The sequence below is a fragment of the Microcebus murinus genome, chromosome 7, assembly GCF_040939455.1.
Source record: "Microcebus murinus isolate Inina chromosome 7, M.murinus_Inina_mat1.0, whole genome shotgun sequence".
Lineage (NCBI taxonomy): Eukaryota > Metazoa > Chordata > Mammalia > Primates > Cheirogaleidae > Microcebus > Microcebus murinus.
The window spans coordinates 73,002,396-73,028,700 of NC_134110.1; the positions used below are offsets into that span (position 1 = coordinate 73,002,396).

At 31.9% G+C, this 26,305-nt stretch overlaps 1 protein-coding gene across 1 annotated transcript in view; it reads right to left on the reverse strand.

Moving 5' to 3' along the window:
• The window catches only part of CNBD1 (cyclic nucleotide binding domain containing 1), a 274,214-nt gene that overhangs the window by 1,921 nt on the left and 245,988 nt on the right, over positions 1–26,305 (reverse strand). The window contains exon 9 of the mRNA XM_076005344.1: positions 46–155. Within this exon, the coding sequence (XP_075861459.1) occupies positions 46–155 (110 nt within the window). The remainder of the gene's footprint in view (positions 1–45; positions 156–26,305) is intronic.

Here is a 26,305-nt window from a genome sequence, read left to right on the forward strand (position 1 = left end):
AAGGAAGGAAGGAAGGAAGGATAAATACACAAGTTTAAAACTTACCACTTTTTTTGGTTGTAGTTTCATAAATCCTATAATAGTTCTATAAATGTTACAATATCCAGAATTAACATAACCCACAAAAGAAATTACATTTCCACTTTCCACTATCACTGAAAAAAAAGGAGAGTTCATTATTTCACACATTCTTTTCTATAAGAAATTATTTTAGATATTATTACAATAAAAGTTGACATATTTAATTCAATAACTATTAATGGTAAGTTTCTTTAATGGATGCCAGTTTATAGACTGTATTTACTTGATAAAGACTTTAAAAATGACGCCTGGTATTTATATCTGTAACCTAACATATGCAACTGTCAGTAAAGGCAGGCAGTGGTGTGCGAGTAAAATTGTCTGGGCAAGGGGAATGAGGGAGAAGCCTCTATCTGTAGCATTTGCTGGCTTCCAAAGTGTAAATATTTGCACCATGGCCAATTTCAAATTGCCAATGGTTTAACAACCGATTCACAAAATCCCTGAATATTTATTCAACAATTGGCTCTCCAGAGCCTGTACCTTGAGCCTGTACCAACACTCTACTGAACACAGTAGTTGATAAAAGCAAGGTCTTTGAGGCCATACTGGCTTGGTTTGAACCCTACTCTGCCACTTCTTATGAGACTTTAGATAAATTACATAACCCACCTGAACTTGACATAATGACTTTACTCATTTATAATCTTTAACACAACTTTTATTATTGTGTATGTGGTCAAACTTAGTACACTTTTCTTCATAAATTCAGTGTGAGGAGACTTTTCACATACAATTAAAAGAATTCTCCTGTATTTTGATTCAATTAATTTATATATTTTTTGCAGCTAAATATTTTTGTAATTTATATTTTGGATAATATATGAAGAATTTTTAATCTCAAATGGCTGAAAGTTCCCAAACAATTGTTGAAGATTCCATCCTGCCCCTGTGGATTCTAAAAGTCACTGCTATCCCACATATAAATTGATAAAAAGCTATGAAGGTCTTTATGGACTCACTTTACCACAATCTTATGACCTCACACTCTTTTACTTATTTTATTATTAGGATAGATTTTGATAAGTGTAAGATAACTTTTCCAATGAAGTTTTACCAAAATTTTCTTGGATCATATCATGTATTTGGTTTTCCAGATAAAACTGTGATACTAAACATTTTATGTTTGTCCCCTCAGATCTACTCTCTAACTTTCTCTACTCTGTTTTCTGCCCTAGAATACCTATCATTATTGACTTCATCAAACATTCTACCATTCTCCCATTCTCCCACATCTTTTGTTCTGTTTGTCAAATTTGGCCAATGGGATGCAAAGGCAGGAGATTACAGAAAAGAAGATTCAAAGTATTTATTCCCCCTTCTACCATTATAGAGTAGCAGAGGCTGTATACCTGTACCAAACACCCCCACTGTCGCAAGAAAGGGTCTATAGCTACAGATGTAGTCAGATTCTGATGATCTCTCCCTGCTTTTTCCCATTCATTATAGTCGTGGTACTAGTTTTCTGCTATCACTAATACCTAGGTGCTTTATTTTCCTTTGTTCCTTTCCCTCAACTTTACCTTCACTTTTGTGAGTAGTCTTTCCCATGAATTCTCTTCCATTACCCCCATTTAATATACTACTGTCTGTTACTGCCAGAACCCTGAATGATACCTAAAATTTGCTTTTCAAGTCCCTTAGGGTATCACTATCAATATTTTCATTGATAGAATGTTGAATTCATACACCAGTTTAGGTGGAATTATGTATTTTCAATATTCTGATCTAAATTTTACTTTTCAAGTCTTTTTTATACCATCCCAAAAAACTGTACAGTTTGCTTCATAAAGAAAGGGTTGGCACTTTTTTTTATTATTTCATTTCTAGATAGGCAACTTTTTGAAACTATTTTAAGTGATGTTTCTCATGGTTTTGCATAGTTTTTTGTTTCTTGCATGAATTATGATTTGTTTATTGTATAAAATGGAAACTGATTCTTGTTTATGTAATAAAAGGTGAAGTTTTGAGGAAAAGATTGACATTTGTACCAAAGTCAATTACATTTAGGGTGTCAGAGTCAAAGTAAACCAAGTCTAATAATTGATATACTCAGGATATTTATCCCACAGGGAAAAGTAGTATTGAGCAAATTTGGTTCTAGCACTTAATCCATGGGGGATGTCCTGCCATACTGGAATGGTAGATCATGCGAGAATAATTTAGGTGACATTACAAAATCATTAACTAGATGCCAAGCAAGAAGAAACATTTAAAATATCTCAAATAATATAGGAATTGTATGATCCCCACATTCTAAAAATATTCCTGAATGACTAATATTACCCTTTCTTTTTTTCTAGCACTATGTTGAATCTAAATATATACAGAAGAATGAGGAGTTAGATAGTTGCATATATTTTATGTCAACAAGACATCATGTGTTAGAGTAAATGAGTATTTGTGCTCAGGTTGAAATTCTGAATCAAAATGCTCTTTATAGTTGATATGGCAAAATGACTTTACCTCATAGGGTTCTTTAAAGCTAAGGTCCCAAGTCCCTGATAGTGGTCTGCAGCCTATTAGGGGCCAGGCCAGAGAGTTCACCCCCACTCTTTAGCCCCCAGACAATGGAAAAAGTATCTTCCATGAAACTGGTCCCTGGTGCCAAAAAGGTTGAGGACCACTGCTTTAAAGGACCAAAAAAGATAATTCAATGTAATTTGAAAGAAATGGTGCCTTATAACTAGTGCTAAATTAATAGAAGAAAATTATCTTTATATTTGTGTTGAGAAGAAAAGTTCCTAAGTTTTTAGTTCTAGCAATCATATATTTTAGTCATAAATTCTAGTTAATCATGATAATTGTGCATTTAATAATCACACACTGATTAGTTACTTCATCCTAACACTGCCTAACCATCTACAGTGATAGAGATTTCAGTTCAGTTACTTAAGAGCATTGTTTCAGAGATGAATAAGCTCATATTTAATGGACTGGCCCAAGGAAGCACAGGGTTGGTATGATGTATTGACTCATTTGTACCTAGTATATATGAAGACTAAATTTATTAATTATTTGAAATAATGGCTTACCTCATTAATTTTAAAATAATTAAATTTTATGTAAGAGATATTACACTTGTCATATATTGAAGTAATCTAGACAGGGGTGTAGGTAAACCATTTGCAATAGAGATTGTGTTATTTAAACTTAAATTAGTTCAACCACTCATAAGACATTTATACAAAATCACATTTTGTTACAATTTCAATTTCCTACACAATAATCTTCTGAAAAAAAGTGAAAATTTTTACTTTTAATATTTTTCAAAACAATCTTAAAGTGATATGATAAAGCATATTTCCATTCTCAAAGTGAGATATTAATGCCTTTCTTATTAAATTTTGTGAACTCTTTCTTACTAAATCTCTTTTGCAATATTGTTGATTATTCTATAACTATTTTTTTCTTTTAAGTCATTACTTTTATATATAGGATAATTCAATATAAATTGTTTAGACATATTTTCTTCCTATTGATATTTCATTTTTAACTTAATGACTAATTAATTTGAAATAATTTTTGATACATGATATCATGTTAAATATCCAATTTGACTATTTTCCCCATTTGTATAGATTATTTCCTAACACTTTTTATTTTAAAAATGCTAGTCTGTTCCCATTAATGTGTGATACTTCCCCTGTTATATACTATATATCATTCTGTAAACTAGAGTCTTGACTGCTCTATCACTCTAATAAAAACAAAAGCAAACAACATGAAAAGTTCTTAGAGCTTTAATAAGAAGTAATGTACAGCATGTTTCAAGATGACACACTTATATATATTGAGGACATATGTTTAATTCTAAGAAATTTTCCTAAGAAAATAATCATGTAAATAGTCAAATATCTATATATTAAGTAAACAAAACTGCATTTCGGATACATTTCAGATATTTTAGGCAACATAAAATGGGTAAATAGTTAAATAAATTATGATAATCCATATATTACACTGCCTCTAAAATTAATAGCTTTTAAAACAATTACTGACATGTACTATGCTCATTTTATACTGTCTAGTGGAAAAGTATTCTATTAATCCTATGGTATTCAAGTTTGTTTTATAATATACAAAAGCTATTTGCTTCAATATTAAAATCCTGAAAAAATATAGAAAAGATTAATAGTAGATTATGTATTTTCAATATTCTGATCTAAATTTTACTTTTCAAGTCTTTTTTATACCATCCCAAAAAACTGTACAGTTTGCTTCATAAAGAAAGGGTTGGCACTTTTTTTGATTATTTCATTTCTAGATAGGTAACTTTTTGAAACTATTTTGAAAGACAAGAATATAAGTTACATATGGTTTATAAACTTCTGTTTTCTCAAAATGCATGCATTGAGTTTATATTATTTTCATAGTTATTATTAAATAAATTTAAAATAACTGATTCATAATGTAGTATCTATAATAAGTATATTATGCTTATTACAAAATAAGAATAAATTGGTTTAGAACAAGATGGTGGAATAGAAAGTCTCAGAACTTTCCTTCCTCAAATGTAGACATTATTCAAGAATATATAGACTAATTTCCTTTGTGGTAAATCAATAAGAATACATAGATTAACTCTCTTTGTGATAAATCTAGAAACAAAGTAAGAGGCTTCTACACCTGCCAGGAGTTAGCTACTCTCTCAGCAAAACAGGTCCCATGCAGGATTATTGCAAAAATGAATTGTCACATGAGAAAATCCCCATAGGACTATCAGCATATTTTTTCAGCAAAAACGTTGTATGTCAGAAATGGGTGGGATGATATATTCAAAGTTTTTTTGTTTTTTTTTGCGGGGGGGGGGGAGTACTGCCAACCAAGAATATTATATCCAGCAAAACAGTTCTTTAAACATGAAGGAAAGAGAGACACACTTTCACAGACAAACAAAGCTAAGGCAGATGATTACCACTATACCTGCCTTACAAAAACTGCTAAAGGGAGTCCAAGCTGAAATAAGAGAATACCAAGCACCCATCAATATATGAGTGGATTAATAAAATGTGGTACATTTATACTATAGAGTACTACTCAGGCACACACACACACACACACACACACACACAAATAGTGAATTAATACCTCTTGTATTAACCTAGATGGAACTAGAGACCATTCTTCTAAGTGAAGTATCACAAGAATGGGAAAGCAAACACCACATGTACTCACCATTATATTGGAACTAATTGATCAACACTTATGTGCACATATGGAAATAGCACTCATTGGAAATCAAGTAGGTGAGGGGGAAGAAGGGGATGGTAAAGTCACCCCTAATAGGTACAATGCACACTATCTGGGTGATAGGCACACTTGTTGACTCAACTGGTACTAAAGCAATTTATGTAACAAAATATATGTACCCTGTAATATTCTAAAAAAATTTTTTAAAAGAATGCTAAACAGCATACATGGAAGCATATGAAAGTATAAAGATCATAGGTAAGGGTAATACATAAACAAATATAAAATGCAGCAGTGCTATAACAATGGTGCACAAATCACTATTAATTCTGGTATAGAAGTTAAAAGCAAAATGTATAAAATTAAATAAGACTAGAGAAATATATTAAAATGTGCAACATAAAAATATCTAGTTTGTTTCAGCAGTCACATAAAATGTGAGAAGAGGTAAAAGTAAAAATGTAGAATCATTGTATGTGATTGAACTTAATTTATTATCATCTTAAAATAGATTATTATATTATAACTATAAGATGTTTTACATTAGCCCCATGGTAAGTACAAAAATTTATTTATAGAAGGTATAGAAAAGAAAAAGGAATAAAACCTGTCATTGCAAAAATTAACAAAAAGAGATTCCTCATTTCTGGCCCAGGATTGAGGAAACCTGAAGTCACCACTCCATTCTAACAAGAACTAAACAGCTAAATAAAAGAAAAATCAACAACTCTTTATAGATCCATAAAAGAAGTGAGGTCACAGAGAAAACCACTGCCCCTAAAATTGAACAAATTGACAGGCATAGTCCTAACTTAATAGAGCAGAACCCTACAAGCTGAAATTTCCATGGGAAACAGTGTGGGGACAGGGAAACCCAAATGTTAACTGACAAATTTCTGGAGGCTCAGTGTGAACCAGTCTGAGAGATAAAAATTACAGTGGGACCTATGGTTGGAGATGCTCACATTTTTATTTTACCTCCTGCAGTTCTACCACGTACTCACAGTGAATGTCAGAAGACACTCGCTTTTTGCTTCCAGCCGGAGGAGGGGAAAAGGAACCATTTGAAATACACCAGAGCATTCTATTCTTCGTAATAAGTCCTTTCCTCAGGAGAAAGTATTTAACAAAAACCTAATCTTCTGGGGTTTTATCAAAATCTAACTGACCTGGGGGGAAAATATTCAACTCCAGCTGGCTCTAGCCTTCCACTTGGAGGAAGGAGATTACCCAACTCCAGCCCATTTTAGGCATCTGGTTCCACCTACAGGGAGCAGGAACTGAGAAGCACACATGAAGTTCACAGTTCACAGAAACAGTCTCACTAAAAGATTGCGATCTAAGTAAAGGATTATAAGAGTTTCCTCTCCCCCCACACCTTATCACCACATCATTAAAAGTCTCTTCCAGCTGTTGCTTTTATCCAATACATCATGTCGGGCTCTGAAGAAAAATGACAAGACATACTAAAAAGAAAACAGCACAGTTTAAAGAGACTGAACAAGCATCAGAACTAGATACAGATAAGGCAAGAATGTTGGAATTATCAGGCTGAGAATTTAAAACACGATGAATATGCAAAGAACTATACTGGATAAAGTAGTCAGCATGCAAGAATAAGATAAGTAACACAAGTAGAGAGATGGAAATTCTAAGAATAAAAAAATCAAGGATCACGATACTATAACAGAAATGTAGAATAAATCTTAAGGGCTTATTATTATACTGCACAGAGCCAAAGGAATAATCTCTGACACTTGAGGATATCTCAAAAGAAACCTCTAAAACTTAAAAAAAAAAGAAAAATGGAAAAAAAGGATAGACTATCCAGGAGCTGCGAGACAAGTAAAAATTGGTATTTCATAGATTTGATGAGATGAACAGAAGAAGAAGAAAGAGAAAAAAGAAAAAGAAAAATATTTATAACAATAATGACTGAAAATGTCTCCCAAATTAATGTCAGAAACAAAACCACAAATCCCAGAAGCTCAGAGAACACCCAGCAGAAGAACTTTCAAAGAAAAAAATACATCTAGTTATATACTTTGCAAACTAGAAAAAAATAAAATAAAAAATCCTGAAAGAAGGCAAAAGATAAAAACACCTTATGTGTAGAGGAGTAAAAATAAGAATTACATCTGACTTTTTCACACAAAAACATGCAAGCAAGAGGAACTTGTGAAATATTTAAAGTATCGGAAGGAAAACCACCATCTTGAATTCTGTAACCTGCAAAATTGTCCTCTAAAAGTGAATGGGAATTAATGAGCTTCTCTAAACAAAACAAAACAAAAATTAGGGAATTTTTTGCCAGCAAATCTGCCCTGAAAGAAATGTTAAAAGAAGTGTTTAGAAAAAAGGAAAATTAAATAAGACAGAAACTCAGCTATACAGAAAGAAATGAGCATCAGAGAAGAAATAAATGCTTCAGTAGCCTATATATGAGTGAAATGAATGATAAAAATGAGACAGAAAAAGAGATGGAGGAATTATATCATTTTATTATTAGAAGGTACCCACTCAACCTGTGAAGTATTATAGTGTTATTTGAAAGTGGAAATAGATTAGGTATAAATGTATATTGTAAACTCTAGGGCAGCCTCTAATTTTTGTTAAAAGAAAGTACATCTGATATACTAAGTAAAAACTGAAAACAAAACCATATAAAATATTCAAATAAAATCACGAACATCAGGATCTCAGTAAAATTTTTCAGAGAACTTAAACTGATTCTATAACTAATATGCAGGAGTAAATGTTGAAGATTAATCAGAATGAATTTAAATAAAGAACAAATAAAAAGAACTCTACCAGAAAGATAGGGAAATATTACGAAGTTATAATAATTGAAACCACATAATACTGCCAGAAAAATAATCAGACTGATACAACAGAATAACCAGAAACAGATCTATCTATACAGGGTAATATATACACATACCCTGAGTGACATACAAACACACAGACACACACACACACATAGAGACACATTTTCCTATGAACAAAAAGACAATTCAGTTTTATGGGATCTTCTTAGTCCATCATTGACCTAAAGGAGATGACACATAATTTTAACCTTTGACAAATAATTAGCCACTGTCAAACTCCAGAATTATGATCACACATGATTTGTTTACAGAAACCACTGAAAATAGTCTCAGAAATATTTTCAGTCAAATTTTTACAGAAGTGTTGAAACTATAAGCTATTTTTCAAGTTTGAAGCCTGGATTTTATTGCTTTTTCTAATTCACTCATAAAAACAAAGGTAATTGGTTAAATTATGTAATTTAATTAAGCAATTATCTTGCACCTCCTGTTATGTACAAAGCACTATTAATCATATTATTTTTAAGAGCCTGAAATATAGTTAACTTGATAAGGCAAATAATAAAAAGTTAAGCTAGTATAAGAGAGTTAAATGGTATTGATTTGCAATCAATGTTTAATTTTTTCTCTTTTGGAGTTAAAAGAACATCTATCACAGTGCAATGCAATGCAGAAAGCAGATACTCAATATATTTTTGTTCATATGGCATGAAATCTCAACTTGATTTTGGGATGTGTCATTATAAGATGCTCTCAAGCTACTGTACATACTTTTAAAAATTCAGATCATTTTAAAATAGTTCAAATACTCATAAGGGGATGGGAGAAGACAAAATTTTGTTACTAAAAGATCAAGAACTTCAGACAAAATTCTGTGAAAGAGAATAAAATAAATTATGCAGACTCATACACATTACTTTTATCACCTCTCTGAGTATAATAAGAACATTTATGAGCTACGCAGAATCTCTTTTTCCCAAATGATTAATTCAAACCCTACTACTTAATTTTATTCTTACAGAGCATTCTTATTTTTTGATCAATAAATATTTGTTAATTAAAGTAGAAAGAATTAAATTTAGGTAAAATATGTCAACTTTCTATAACTTAATGCATTTATTATTTATCTATTGGAAGTATATTTTCCCTGTGGCTACACAGTTCTGGCAATAGTCTTGTTCTTTGGTCCTATAGTCTTTTCTCTAGTAGAAATTTTCCAATGAGGCAAAGTTATTTTATGCTTGTTCATTTATTATTTCTCAAGTGAAGCTCATATAGGTTATTTTATGAGTACCCATCTAAGCTTCATTTATGTGAGGTAAAAATTCTACAAGTATTGTCAGTGGAAAAGAGAACTGTGTTCATTACTTGTTGGTTTTATTACTGCTATAGGCAAGGCATTTAGAATAATGTGCAAAATACCTATGGGAATACCAGACTCATTGCCTTTTATTGGGCCCCAGTTTTGTTGTCCTCCTCGGCCATTTCCACTTCCACACCAAGCATTGATTTATTAGCACTGTCTTGCTTCCTCCTCTCAGTTGAAAGTAACTAGTGTCATTTTAAATGTGAAATAAGATACTATTTTCTCAAAAAAATATCCCTCATGCTCTCTCTGCATTGAGGGGCTACCTCTCTCCTGATGTCTTCTCCTCCTTTGATTTATAATAGTATTGTATTGTACACATGCTATTATAAACATGTTGTTCTTACTTTAATTATCGCATGATTTGGTTTACTCTTCTCTTAATTGCTTAAAAGTTCTTTGCTCCAAGATTCTTTCATTTTCCTTATGCTCCTCTCTATGTTTTATGAACCTTGGCCCTCTCAAAACACTCACAAGTTTGAGTATCAGTCTTCCATAAGATGAAGGGTTACATGACATTTCCAAAGGAAGGGTATGATAAGGTGTGATTGAAGTTATTTATCATGATTATCTTTCTTCTTCCTCTCCCTGAAAGTTGACTGAGGCTCTACCCCATCAACCTGAGGTAGCATATATTTCTAGGATTTTCTCAATTTCTATATTGATTTCAGGTTTTCAAATCTCTCCTTCTCCCTCTCTGCATCTTTCTTCTCTCCTCTCTCCCTCCCTCCTCTGAATGTTTTCCAGGTATTTCAATATCATTCTCTTATTTCTATTTCATTCTCTTATTGACTGCTTCCAGCTTCTCATATCATGAAGAGTAATGGGCATCCTTGCATGTGAAGAAATCACCCACGCCTGGGAAAAATCATCCAAAATTATTAGAACAATCTTTGATGTACACACGAGGCTGAGAATAGTTTCTCTTCCCATGAACTGGAATATAAACACTCAAAATGGTACACTGGAAAGAGTATGCAGTAGAATTTTGCCTTGGTAGTGGGGAAAATTAGACCTAAACTAAACACTGTTCATACTCTGCCTGAGAAAGACTAAAAGCAAAACATGAAAATATCAAAATGTTTCTGAGTATTTAATGGTGTCCTAGAACAAAGCTCAAGAAAACTTACATTTAAAAAATCCAGCACCCAGTAAAATAAAATTTCAAATACTTGGAAGTCAAGGTAAAACCACAATGCATGCAAAGAAACATGAGCATTTAACCCATAATAAATAGAAAAATGCATTAATTAAAAGAAATCCAGAAATGACATAGATGAAAGAATTACAAGAAAATGACATTGAAACCATTATTAAACATACCTCCCATTTGTTTAAGAAGCAAATGAAAGAAAAGTATTTTAAGTAAAAACATAGACAATATAAAAAAGATCCAAATTGAATTTTTGGAGATGAAAATTAAAATGATATGAACAATATAATGGAATTAATGTATAGTAGATTAGACACTGCAGAAGAAAAGATTAGTGAACTTGAAGTCATGACAATAGAAATTATCTAAATAAAACATGGGAGAAGGCCGGGCGCGGTGGCTCACGCCTGTAATCCTAGCTCTCTGGGAGGCCGAGGCGGGCGGATTGCTCGAGGTCAGGAGTTCGAAACCAGCCTGAGCAAGAGCGAGACCCCGTCTCTACTATAAATAGAAAGAAATTAATTGGCCAACTAATATATACAAAAAATTAGCCGGGCATGGTGGCGAATGCCTGTAGTCCCAGCTACTTGGGAGGCTGAGGCAGGAGGATTGCTTGAGCCAGGAGTTTGAGGTTGCTGTGAGCTAGGCTGACGCCACGGCACTCACTCTAGCCTGGGCAACTAAGCGGGACTCTGTCTCAAAAAAAAAAAAAAAAAACATGGGAGAAAAAGAATCAAATAAGTATACAAATACACACAACAAACCAATGGTGAGAAGATATGTGACAAATTCAGTGGGCCTAATAAACATGAAATTGGGGCACTCCCAACAAAGAGGGAGTAGGCATTTGAAGAAGTAATTTCCAAAAACTTTCACCCAATATTTGATTAAAACTAAAACACCCAATAATAGCAGAATATATACTGTTTACAAGAACACATGGAACACTTATGAGCACAGACCATATTCTGGACCATGAAACAGGTCTCAATACATGTAGTGTTATTGATATACAAAATATGTTCTTTGACTAAAGTGAAATTAAACTAAAAATCATTAACTTAATGATATCTGGAAAAACACAAAATATTCAAAAATTAATAATGTATTTCAAATAACTCATGGGCCAAGGAGAAACCCACAGAAAAATTAAAAATCATTTGAGTGAGATGAAAACAAAAAGAACATATCAAAATTTGTGTATACATCAAAAGCAATACTAAGAGAAAATAGCATAAAATGGCTAGATTAGAAAAGAACAGACTCAAATCAACAAACTCAGCTGCTGAATTAAAATACTGTAAGAGGAAATTAAAGCCAATATAAGCAGAAAAAGGAAGTAAAAAGATAGGAATGGGAATCAATGAAAGAGAAAAATAACAGAAAAATTAATGAAGCCAAAGCCTTTTTTGAGAAAAGCAATAAAACTGAAATAACTCTAGCCAGACATATCACAAAAAAATCTTCATAACAACCCTCTGAGATAAGTATCCCCATTTTAGGTGGAAAATGAGGCCCAGAGAAGTTATATAATTTATCCATGATTTCACAAAGACGAAAAGTGTTAGAGCTAGACTTCAAACCTGAGTGATCTGACTCCTTCAGCCAAGCCCTAAAATATATATTACATTATATAATGCATGTTTTGTAATTATAAATTCATATCAATTAATATTTATATAGAAATATAGTTATATAGAGAACGATAGATAACTATACACAGCTTTCCACACATTTTGGTACTTTTTTTTCCTCATTTTTAAATATACATTGGATATTTTTATACATTTGCATATATGACCTTCCTCATTTCTTTTTATTGACTACAGTCTCCAATTGTATGAGTGTTCCATAATTTATTTAATCATCCCCTTGATAGACACTTAAGTTGTTTCCCATTGCAAAAAAAAAGATGCTATAAAAATTATTGTGTATCTATCTCAAGTGTGGGTATCTTAGTAGTTCAAATTTTTAGAAATAAACTTTGCTAGTATGAAGATATTTGTGTTTTATAGATTTGGTCAAATTAGTCTTGAAACATGTTGCATCAACTGAGACACCTTACCTAAAAGCCTAAGATTTTTGTTTTCTAACTTCCTGGACAATCTTGTACATTAATGAAATTTTGAATGCTTGCCAATGTGGTAAGTGGAAAATGCTAGCTAAGTATTTTCAAAATTATAAGTGAATGTGACTTATGCAGAGGTTTTTGTTTCCCTGGAAATTTCCTTTTCATTCTTTTAATGATTTTTCCCTCTCTCTCATTGCCTCGAGATTTTGCTATTCATTGATAAGAGTCATTTATATATAAAGAAATAATTTCTTTCTCATGTATGTAACAAATTTATAGGCTTGCTGCTCATATATTACCATTTTATTTATGAAATATTTTTCCATGCAGAATACTAAATTTTTATTTTCTGAGATGAATATTCTAATTTATATCTTTTATCTTTTTCCTTTTATTATTTTTATTTTTTAATTGATAGACAATTGTACACATTTATGGAGCAAATTATGTCATATTTTGATATATGCCTGAAATGTGAAATGATCAAATCAGGGTAATTAGGAAATCCATCAACTCAAATATTTATCATTTCTTTGTGTTGGAAACATTCCAAATTTTTCTCTTCTAACTATATTGACATACACAATAAATTGCAACCTATCATCATTCTACTGCACTATCAAACACTAAAATATATTGCCGCTCTCTTATTGTATTAAATACCTTTGTACTCATTAACCAATCTCCCTTCATCCCTTACTCCCTCCCTACCCTTTCCAGTTTCCATGGTTTAGATGTTTGTCTTCTATTAATTTCATGTTGAGCTTTGATCCCCAATGTTGGAAGTGGGGCCTCATGAGAAGGTGTTTGGGTCATGGAGTGGATCCCTCATGAATAGCTAAATGCCATCCCTGGGGGCTGGTGATGAGTGAGTTCTCACTCTGATAGTTCCTGTGAAAGCTGGTTGTTAAGAAGAGGCTGGCACTTCCCCACCTCCTCTTTTCCTCTCTCTCCACGTGATCTCTGCACAATCTGGCTCTCCTTCACCTTCTGCCATGAGTGGAATCGGCCCGCGGCCCTCACCAAAAGCCAAGTTGACACTGGTGCCAGGCTTCTTGTACAGCCTTCAGAACTGGAGTCAAATAAACCTCTTTTCTTTATAAATTACCCAGTTTCAGGTATTCCTTCACAGCAACACAAACAGACTAAGACACTAGCCAAAAGGGCCTTCTCCACCGAAGTTTAGAAAATAAATTGGTGAGTTTTTTTTATAGCGATATTATGATATCATAGATTACATAGAGGTTTATGATACACCTGGAATGCATTTGTCTTTGTTCACTATTTTTCTAAAATCAAACATTTGATAAATATTTTTCTCTACTCTCTTAAAATAACATCTCTGTATTATACCAAATTCCCATATTTTTTTTTTACTTTTTTAGTCCTTCAATTAATATGTCTACCAAATGAAATATTTGATATATATTACATTCTCTCAGTACTTGAAAAATATTTTTGCTTATTAATTTTTCCATATAGACATTAGTATTAACATAAAAACATTCCTACTGCTATCTTTTTTACATTTACATTGGGGTAACAAATAGTAATAAAAAACATTTTTACAGTAAAGTGTTTTCCTGTCCATGAACAAGTGCTATCTCAATTTATGTAACTCAGTTGAGTTTTTTTTTGTTTCATATAACAGCTTCATATTTCTTGTTAAGCTTATTTCTAGGTATTTGGTATGTTGGGTTGCTATTATATACATAACATCTTCCTTTAAATTTTACAAATAGCTGTTATAAAATAAATGGTTAATACTTAATCTTGCAATGTTTCACCTCACCTAATTTCATATTTCTTAATAATTTTCTCATTAACTTTCCACAAATATTCAAATGTATGATGCTGTCATGAGAAAATAATGATTACATTGTCTTCCTTTTTGACAACTTCAGGCTTATTATTCATTTAACTTAAAAATGTTAGCAAGCTCATCAATTTAGTGGCAATGCTTCGAGTGTTTACTGTTAAGAATGCAGTAGACTTGTTTTTGAGATATAGAGATACAGATCATTTTATCATAGCATGGAAATTTCATCTATTCTTATTTTATTGAGAATAAACAGATCTTATCAGAGTAAATAGATTCTTATTTTATTGAAAATAAATACACAGGTCAGAAACAGATGACTTTCCTCAAATGATTTTTAGCTGCCAATGAGATAATAATGTGGTTTTTCTCCTTGGACCTATATTTTAGTGAAATATAATAGCTTTTTTTAAAAAAATTGAATTACCTCATTGAATTCCCAGAATAAATGAATTTTGTTTCGGGGTTTTATTCTTTAAAGTGTTGCTAGATTATACTTCCCAATATAACTTTTAAGGTTTTTATATGGATATTCACATTTCAGATCAGTAAATAGTTCTGTGTTGCTAGCTGTAGCTTCTATGTTATACTGAATTTGAAAAAGAGCATTGGTGTCATCTACTCTATGAAAATTTAATCAAATTAACTAATTTTAGGCATATTAAAACATTTGAAATTTTATTAAATGTGCTTCTGGTGCTTGGCAAGCATCTCTCCAATATTCCAAAAGAGGCTGCTATGATCAGTCTTCTACAACAAAGTAAAATTAATAATGATACTAGAAAATGCAAGGTACAAAATGGGGATAAACACAATTTTTTGCCTTGATATATTACTATTCAAATTATTTTTGTTCCTGACACATTTTCTCTACTGTCATTGCATAAAAACAGTAGTTAAATATTAAAAATATTAAATTTATATAACTAATTTTATTTTTCTATATCTTTTGTTAAAAACAAGTGATTTTTAAAAGGCTATGTGTTATTTTTTAAATCTAGTAAGGGGAACATAAGAATGAAGTATAATGTATCAGATCTCCCTGAGGTGAAGAAAAACATCACTTTCTTCTCAAAGGTACCTGATGCTATGCAGGACACTGAATGAGTGTTTTAGGTAGTTTGCTAAGTGATAGAACCACAGTATGTGGTTCACATGCATTAGAAATCTATTGATAGTTTCTTTATTATGGGAGAATTTTTTCAAGTAATGTACATTATATTTCTTCTCTTTAAAACTGTGTCTTAAATACTTGAGAGATAGCATGAATAAATAAGTAACCCAAGTCCTTCTTGAGAAAAACTTCTTAAGCACATGAACAAAATTTTTCTATGTAATATTCCTGAATAATTATCATTACATCATTCAGCTCCATCTCGTTTCATTTTGGATAGCAACTGAAATTTGATTTATATTTTACATTCTATGGCAAATATTTTCTCCAGATAAGTTCCTGTAGTATTTTCTAAAATAACATTTGTCACACAAACATAAGTGGATTAATATTAATATAATAAGTTCAAAAAGCAGCATACCTTTTCTAGTTCAATATCATTTTGTCATCTCTAAAATGGAAGTTTGGTATATGGGATTTTAATATTAAGCCTTGCCAATCATTCTGGGTGAGGAATGGATGAATGTTAAAATAAACGTCAAAAAATAGCACTAACTTCACAAACGTGGTCAAAAATTTAATAATGAAAAAATTCAAAAATCAAAGTATGCCATTTGAGAAGTTTAAGTGGAACAACTATAGCATTTAATCCTAAATTCATGTGAATGCCTAATTTTTCTGTCAGCAAATGCTAGTCTCATGGCCATAACTGCCTCCATAAAACCTCCTGTAAGATTTGGGAATCTGAAGTGACCAAAAACGAAACACAGGTCTTTGACATGGCTGCCCTCTACTGACCTAAGATTTGTCTCGTTTCAAAAAAAGGATTTTTATGGAGTTTTATTATCTGAAACTTCTGAGTCTTCTAAAATGCTAGACTTAATAAAACCTAACGAAGATTATTTTTATTGAAGTTAAAAAATCAGCATATGAAATTATGGAAAATTACTTACATGACTTTCACTCACATGTAGATGCAAAAACAATTTAAAATAGGAAGTAAGAAAGAAAGCAATCATCAGAAAAGATATCAACAAAACAAAAAAAAAAAAAAAAAAAAAGGCCGGGCGCTGTGGCTCACGCCTGTAATCCTAGCTCTTGGGAGGCCCAGGCGGGCGGATTGCTCAAGGTCAGGAGTTCGAAACCAGCCTGAGCAAGAGCGAGACCCCGTCTCTACTATAAATAGAAAGAAATTAATTGGCCAACTGATATATATATAAAAAATTAGCCGGGCATAGTGGCGCATGCCTGTAGTCCCAGCTACTCGGGAGGCTGAGGCAGAAGGATCACTGGAGCCCAGGAGTTTGAGGTTGCTGTGAGCTAGGCTGACGCCACGGCACTCACTCTAGCCTGGACAAGAAAGCGAGACTCTGTCTCAAAAAAAAAAAAAAAAAGAAAAGATAGATTGTCCCTAGCAGAGTCTTATTTTTCTCTTTATAAGCAATGTAAAAATCTACTGTTTCATGGGATCTGAATATCTGCTCATTTTTATCATTAACTCATAGCTTGGAAAGCCTTGAATAAACATGTATTTGGGATCTAAAATGTAGTAATGCCACTAATATAAATTCAGGAGTGGAAATATTCAAAGAGATCAAACTAATCATGTGGCTATTGTCCCAAGAGAATACAGAATGTTGTACGTATGTAACTCACACATAGTAGTAAGAAATGGTTAAAATGAAAGTCCTGCACCTTGGAGTTAGGGATAATTTTGGTAAAGATAGATTATTATCTCAAAATACTGACATAGTGCTTTGAGGAGAAAGAGAGCAACAAAAGAGTAACTTGCTTTGGAAACATGAGGATCAATTCTAAGTATTGCTCTAGTTCAGAAGATGATTGATTAGATGGATATAGATAGATATAGATATAGATAGATACACAGATATAGATACCTAGATATAGATGATAAAGATATAGATATACATACAGACACAAATACAGATGTAGATACAGATTTTTGCTTTGTTTTGAAACTATGGGAGTTTATAAAAACTTTTCTTATAATAATTTGAGCAGTAGTCAATTTAGGGATTCCAGAAAAAACACACAGGGGATTATATTTCCTGAAGTCATATGAAGGTATTCCCAAATAGAAATACACAACGCAATATAACTAGAAACATAGCTGCCTCTGAGATATTTGGAGGAAAGTCTGTAATTTAAAAACCAAACCTAACAGCAGATAGCACCAATTTTAGGTACCAAGAAATGACAGGTGGAGTGGAGTGTATAAACAAAGATTATTTGAAATTTAGAAGAAATAGATCATCTTACTCCAGTTAGAATGGCTATTACAAAAAAGAAAAAGAAAAAAATAAAAAATGCTGGCAAGAATCAGAGAAAAGGGAATGTATATACACGATTAGAATACAGCAATTAAAGAAAATAATGTGGAGGCTTCTCTATGTTTAGCTTTATCTAGAAAACTAAAACTAGAACTTCCATATTATCCAGCAATCCCACTATGTGCATTTATCCAAAGGAAAGGCAATAAGTATATCAAAGGGATACCTGCACCCCCATGTTTACTGCAGCACAGCACTATTAATAATAGCCAATGTATGGAATCAACCTGAGTTTTCACTAATGGATGAATGGATAAAGAAAATGTGGTATATATACACAATGAAAAACTATTCAGTCATAAAAAAGAATGAAATTCCGTCTTTTGCAGCAACATGGATAAAATTGGAGGTCATTAAAAGTGAAATGAACTAGGCACAGAAAGACAAATATCACACGTACTCATTCATAAGTGGGAGCTATAAATACGGTCTCCTGGAGGTAGAAAATAGAATGATAGCAACCAGAAGCTGAGAAGGGGGTATATGTGTGTGGGTGTGGTGGGGCAGCAGGGGGAAGGGGAGAAGTGAAAAGAGGTTAGTTAATGGTACAGATATACGATTAGGTAGAAGGAATTAGTTCAAGTGTTCCATAACACAGTAGGGTGGCTATAGTTAACAGTCATATATTTTCTATTTCAAAATAGCAAGAGAAGATTCAAAAGTTTCCCAACACAAATGACAAACATTTGAGGTGATCGATATCCTAAGTGTCCTGATTTGATCATGACACATTGTATGCATGTGTCAAAATATCACATGTACCCCATAATTTATTCTTGTATTATAAAATTTTATTCATATAATTATTATGTCTCAATTAAACAGAAGAAATAATCACAAAGACAAAGAGCATCCAAGGTCTAAAGGAGAAGGTCCTGTTAATAATTCTGCCCAAGTGCTACATGAATACTTTAAAGATTATGTAATGCCAGACTCTACTTGGATGAAACATGATTTTTTATAAAAATTCATTAGAGATACACTCATCCTCTTTAGTAGTTTAGGGGTTCGAGGAGGATTTTACCGACCTCCAGAGGCAGATTTGTAACCCAACTATACCTGAACCAATTCCATCTCTTGGCCAGAGTGAATTGTTCAGGATGTGCAACCAGATTTTTCCTGGAACAATCGAGAAAAGAGACTTTTTCAAAGGATTGTTGGCTGTAAAGACAATGCAGCTATTTTTCCCAGAACATGGGGAAACTTGCTGGAGAAGGAAGCTAACGCAAAGCAAAAGAGAACCAAAGATTGGAAAATACATTCCTATTGAAATGAGTTCAACTCCTATACCCATACATTACTGAAAGATAAAGGCCTGAACTTCCCAGCTATATAAACCAATAAATTATTTTTGTTTATTGTTATTTTTGCTCTTCTCCAACCAATCCGGAATCCAATAATCTTTATCAAATTTGCAATCTAAACTCCCTTTAATCTACGGTTTCCTGGGAAATGTATTTGAATCTAATTCAGGACTGCACCTACCCAAAGATTTACTATTTCATTTACACAAAAAAGTAAGGAAGCCCCACACGGACAAAGAAGGGCATGGACTGTTGTAAGTAGCTTTTTAACCATATGTCTATTTCTTACTATTTATTAAAACAATAAAAGTTTCCTGAAACATCAAACAGTTTGGTGTTTCTTTCATAAAGAGAGAGTGGGGGAAATTCTACAAACTGCATTGTGATCTAACAAGAGCATGGGGACTAGCAAAGGCCGGCCAGAAGCAGGGGCATAGTAAGAAATGTGGATGGAAATGAAGGAAGGTTAGTCTCTGGAGATCACTAAGGCAAATAAGTGGAATAAGCAGAGTAGGGACATGATTTGAGTTTAAAAAATAAATATCCTCCAGATTTTTGTACTGCCTGGAGTCATGATACTCCTACCCCTGCTAACATATAGGACTTTTCTAAACACTGGAAAACCTCTTGAAGAAATCACGTAATGGAATGGAAAGATTCATTTTCACATTGATCAGTTTTGGATTTCAAATAATGAAGTTCACCAAAAGTCTAACCTTGGAAAGGTAAATTTTTGAGCAGGAGTTTCCATATTAATAAAGTGGGTATACTTATCATATAGGGGTTTTTGAGAAGTAAGATAATGTATGTGAAAGTAACTAGAAAGTAGCTGAAATAGAATAGATGTTCAAGAAATGCTGATTTTTCCCTTCTGCCAAACTGCCGAACGGAGTGAAGATACTAACATAGATTTGAAGCAATACCTATATATGTTGTTCAGTGGGCCAGGGTGGTAGTGATTGTGGAGTGATGAGTATCCCCTCATTTTCAGAAGCAGAAAAGGATACTTTAAAGTTATTCATTGTGCTTAGAGGTAACATAATTTAACAAGGTCATGTGCATTGTCTTGAGAACCTAAGCAGCTAATACTATTGTTAAGGAGAGGAGAATTTTAAAAGTTCCAAATATATGATATTTTATATATATATTCTTTAGATTATAAATACATATAGTCTATTTGCAATTGGTGTCTAGATCTTTGTGGAATATCAAATTTCTTCTATTATAAAAAAAGTTAAAAAGTATAGCAATGTAGTTGTAATCTCAATATTAAAAATCGGATTTATAAAACAATTTGAAGATTACTTTCTCAAATAAATTGTTATAAGGTGCCTATAATACTGTTACCTGATGTATTTGGAATACAGTTTAGCTTACACAAGTTCTATATTAATAATTTTAGAAATGTAAGTATCACTTTATGAGGTCTTTTAACATCCATGAAGATCTAGATTTGTGATATCCAATTCATAATCCTGGTATCCTAGTATATCTTTTTATGAATCTAAGATAGTCTATTTTAAAATATAAATATTATATGTAAATATGTTTTCATTTTCCTGAGATAACCTTAACCTGCATACACACTCACAAATGCATCTGCAAATGTGTGATTCTAGAGAAATTGGGGACATTCAATGTCAAAGTAAAAAAAAAAAAAGAAACCTATATTGACATGGTTTACTATTTTAGCTATAGTAACTTTTTAAGAAATAGTCATCAAAATGATTTATAAGATCTATATAAAAAGCAACCATATAGTCGATCTTTACTGATAGTTTTAAAAAGCCAGTTCTATAAATCTGTTACACTGATATTTTTTATTTTACATCAAAAGAGTATTGCATGTCCTAAGGCTGTGCTAGCCAATATGGTAACCACCAGTTATTGAGCATTAGAAATGTGGCTAGGCCAAACAGAAATGTGCTCTAAGTGTAAAATATGCATTAGATTTTGAAGACTTAATATGATAACTTGATATAAAAACAAGATATAAAGTATGTAGTTATTTTATATTGATTACATGTTAAAATTAGATATATGTATTGAGTTAAATAATATAATATTAAATTTAACATCATCTGTTTCTTTTTACTTTTTAAATGTAGCTACTAGAAAATTTAAAATTATATATGTGGCTTGTATTATATTTCTATTGTAAAATGTCATTCTAAGATTTATACTTCCTCAAAACCATATGTTATTATATTATGATAATATGATATAAATTATATTATGATACTTTATGAACTATAGCCCAAGTTTTATGGTTTTAAATCTTATTTCTCTTTTTATAGCCAACAGGAATGCAATGACAAAGAATTTGGTCATCATTGGTTATGACAGTTTTAGCAAATTATATAGACACTGCTTCTAATTACTATTTCAACAGTCATTCCTGCTTTTTTATTTCTTCTTGTAAGGCATACTCAAGATATCACCATACACAAAAAAAGCTCTTTGGTCTCGTTTGTTTTCATACACTATGAGTTGGGCCTTAAAATTTGGAAGCAAATAAAAGAATACCTTTTCTATTTTTACTTTTTCACCCCTCCTCCCTCCTTAAAACCTGTGACACAGCAAACTAGATACCTAACTGACTACTTCTATCATTCCAGGTTTTGTCTTTGTTTATCTTGTCTCTCCAAATATGAAGGAACCTTCCAAACAGAAGTCATTCCCATAAGCATGTATCATCAAAGATAATGTAAACTGTTAACCCCCAAATGACAAGGACTTATGTTAATGTACTCCCGCAGGTGAGAGATAGGAATGGTGCATTATACCATACAATACAAATTTTTTTTTTATTAAATAGATTGTTTTAGGTTTTTAGAAATCAAATTATATTTTAATTGTACTTATTTATTTGATAATAAACTTTATTATTATAGAATGTCCAGGATGTATAGGAAAGCAGACAAAAGGCAATCAATACTATCAAGCATTAATAATCATTGTTGACAATTGGTTACAAATAATATTTATAATATAGTATAAGAGTTAAATTTAAAGAAGTTCTACTTTGAAAATTTTAGAAGTTACTTTTACTAAAGGGAATGGTATTTATAATTCAACATTTCTATAGATTCAAATGTCCAAATATTTGGTTTGCTTAGAGAAAAATTTTCAAATTTATTTTCATATATTTGTTTTGCTTAAAGTGTGAGAAAATGAAATTATGCCATTTTATTCTTTAGGTGGAGAGAAATGCAACTTTACTTCTAAATGTCAGGAGATGAAATGCCAAAAGTTAATTACAGTAATAGGATATGTAATTTTTGTCATGACAGACTATAAGAGGTGATGGTCATTTGTGGGAAGTAGAGAGAGGAAGAGAAAAAATGCTCTATAAAGAGCTTCAGCAGTTGCCTGGGCTACTGATGACAAGTTCTATTTACTCATGGGGAATTTGAATAGATGAGTGTTCTATCATTAAAAAGTGTTTAATTGTATCTTATCTAGTTCCAAGGGAATTGAATTAATTAAATAAATTCTTTATTTAAATTTAATTACTATCTAGAAGCTGGATAATTATTTAAATAAGCAGTAATTTTTATTTTACACAACTGTTTAACATATTGTTTACCTTTACTATACTATTAACAAAATTAGAGGGCTAAATTCTGAGAAAGAAATTATACTTTCTACAAAGCATGTTTGAATGCATTCTATGGATATAAATATATCTTTGTCAAATTACAAAATCAATTGAGAAAAAAATCAATGGTTTTATAGTGCATAGTTATAACATCATATTTTAATAATATTTCTAGCCACAGTATTTCTGAGGTACATTATTAAAGCTTCAATGGTAATAATAGTAGAAGCCATTTTCATGGAATTTAATGAAATTATTAAATTTTACATCCTCATCACATAGTTTTATTATAAGTTATTACTCTAGCAAAAAGATATACTACCAAATCATAAGGAAACAGTTGCAGAAGACAGAAAAACCTCATGGGAAAAAAAATTAAAGGTTCTTGAGTTGTAAAAACATTCCAACATAGAATGTTGAAATATTGGATTATACTAAAGTAATTTTGAAAATTTTATTTAGAAAATAAAGTAATAAAATGTACATATTCTGAATTTGTATCTTTAGATGATCAATATCACTACAAATCCTTTAATAATAAAAAATACAAATTAAAGCTGAAGCTGAAAATAGAGGTAAACAGGACCTTCAGCAGCCTTGAGAGCATTAGCAGATGACAACAGCCAAAGGACTTGAGTTTTAATGACCACCACAAGAGTGATGGGGGGAAAATGTGCTTTTACAACTTAGGGAGTAAAAACAAATTCACTGCCTAATACCAGGACTCTCAATGAAAACATGAATTAAAAATATCTATCCATAGGTGAAACGAGCCACTCTGGAAGCTATCTTTAGCTTGGGCTCTGGGTAAGAAAAAGAGCAACTCTGCCTGGAACATTTGTAAATAATGTCCTGCACTCATAAAAGTCTTAGGAGTGGGCCGAGGTGGTCTGTAGTTGAGTACCTCTAGGAAATACTAGGAAAAGTTGTTTCAATGCTGCAGGTGGGAAAGGACAGCACAGGTTCATTTAAACACACACATTAAGGATACCTGCCTGCTGTCTGGTGTGTGTGTTGAGGCCGATATACACAGACATACACATCTATGCAGCAACAAAGTACTCTGTTGAGATCTAAAAATCCAAAACAGCCCTATACGTGTAGACTAGCAGTGGTGCTAAGAAGGAGAACTGGAAATGTGTTTGAAAAGGTCTATTTTATACAATATCCCTGAATATTGAAAATGCTTCTCAGATGAATTCATTTCCATCATTAGTGTCACCTTTGCCTCTGCACCACCAAAACAGTCTCCTAATTGTTCTTTTGGTTTCTAGTACCTTTGTCCTTTCAACCATCATTCATATTGCTCTGCCTGATTCATTCTCCTGAAACTTTTACCTTTTCGGGTCTCTTCTGTTATTCAAAAATCTTTAATGATGACACATCATCTATAAGATAAAGCCCCAAAATATGACTAAGGCATTTAAAATGCCTCAGATTCTCTTTGTTGTTGACTCAGCTCCCAATGCTCGTGAATAAGCACTTGATTGAGTTCAGCTGTGATCAACCATTCTGAATCAAGATCTGCAAACCGTGTATTGACTCATGTTATTTTTTTCCTGCCTAGCATTATCAATCTCACCTAGTGACTGATCATATCCAAAATATCCTCTCTCTCTCATTCAGTTTCTACTGTATCTGTTGGAAAATAATCATTTCATGTTTATCATGGTAGATAATATAGAAGTCCATGAGATATTGAAAATAATTTTAGTACATGATATTTTTCTTTATCTCATTAGTTTAAAACAACAATCTCTTGTATTTTTCTAATTATTAAACTGTTGAGATCAAAAACCAAATCTCAAAGTGCCCTACATGATAATGTATACATTATTCTTACTCAAATATTTGATTTTAAGTGATTTTAAAATGCATTTCTTTTCATACCACAAAAGCATCTATCATAGCATTTTGCACATAGTAGATATTTAATAAAAATATTGACTAATGCCGAATGAAGAACTTCTGAAAAAGTGCTTATTCACAAAGGAGAGAATTGGTAGAGTGAATAACCAGCGCACAGTCCTTTGTCCCTAAGTACAGACAACAAGGTCCTTTATCTAATAGGTTAGATATCTTAGGTATCTTACTTAGGTATCTAAGTAAAAGGTTTTTTGGAGGGTGTTAGGAGGGCTATGAAACAAGATTTCAATGCTACAGATCAAGGAAATAATCTTGATCTATATCAAGATCTGTATCAAGATCAATGCTGCAACCAGCAGAAAAGCCCACTCACAATACAGAGCTTTTCTAAAAGAAACTTCACTCTAGCTGCTTCATGGCACTCATCATTTGTGATACCAGGGGCTAAATCTTAAAACTACCAAGTTCTTCACAAAGTTTGCAAGAAGAGCTGCTCCCTGACTTCTTCCAAATTCTGTATAAGAATATTGGCTGGGCAGAACAGAGGTCATACTCAAAAATTGAAACTTCTACACAGGATCTAGAAGGTGTAGTTTCTTGCTTTTCTAGCTTTTGCAAATAAGCTAGAAGTATTTTGAAGGGGATTGAGCGATGTATGTACAGTATTCGTGATTCTCAGAAGTTATTTCTGACAAAGGTGTTAATAAGAACAATATGAATGACAACAAATTTATCAAGTTGGAGACAGATTATACTTGAACTATATTTGTCAGTGATCATTCCGTTTCTTATTCTATATAGTAGTGAGATTTAAACATAATGACTAAAAATAAAAATGATGAGTTGATGGATTCTACAAATTCTACAAATTCTTTTACTCCAAGTGATTTGCTGAAGAGGATAGACTTTCAAACTTTCATGAACTATTGGTGTCCTTAATACCATGCTAATGTTTGTCTCATTTAACATCATCTCAAATCTATATTGGTTTTATTTTACCTAGGTTATTAGTTTAAAACACTATGCCCTCTGAGAATTCTTAATGGTCTATTTATTGCCATGATACAATTATTTTAAATTTTTACTCGAAATCAGTAAAGAAATAAATTGTGTTTTAATCAGGAGATTTAATAAAACACGTATTTCAGATGCTTTAAAATTAAATCAGTGAATAGCATGATAGAGAAAATACATGCTAAGTGTTATAACGCAACCCAGATGTACTGAGTAGCAAAGAGTTAAATCATTTTAGTTTGGGGAGAAATAAGTCATAACTTTGGTATAGGTTCAAATACTGACATCGAAATATTCATTCATTCATTTATCAACAATTTGTTCAAGGACCTACAAATTCTAGATGATTTTTAGGGTACAAAATAATATGATGGGCCTGTTCCAGAAGAATTTGAAGTCTACTAGATATCATTTTTAATATTACTATTATTACTGATAGTATTATTATTTTCACATACTTTATCTTTCAGAACTGAATTGATTACTACAATTTTTTCAGTTTTTCCAGCAACGATGTTCGCTATGTCGAGTTCTATCTGGAGAC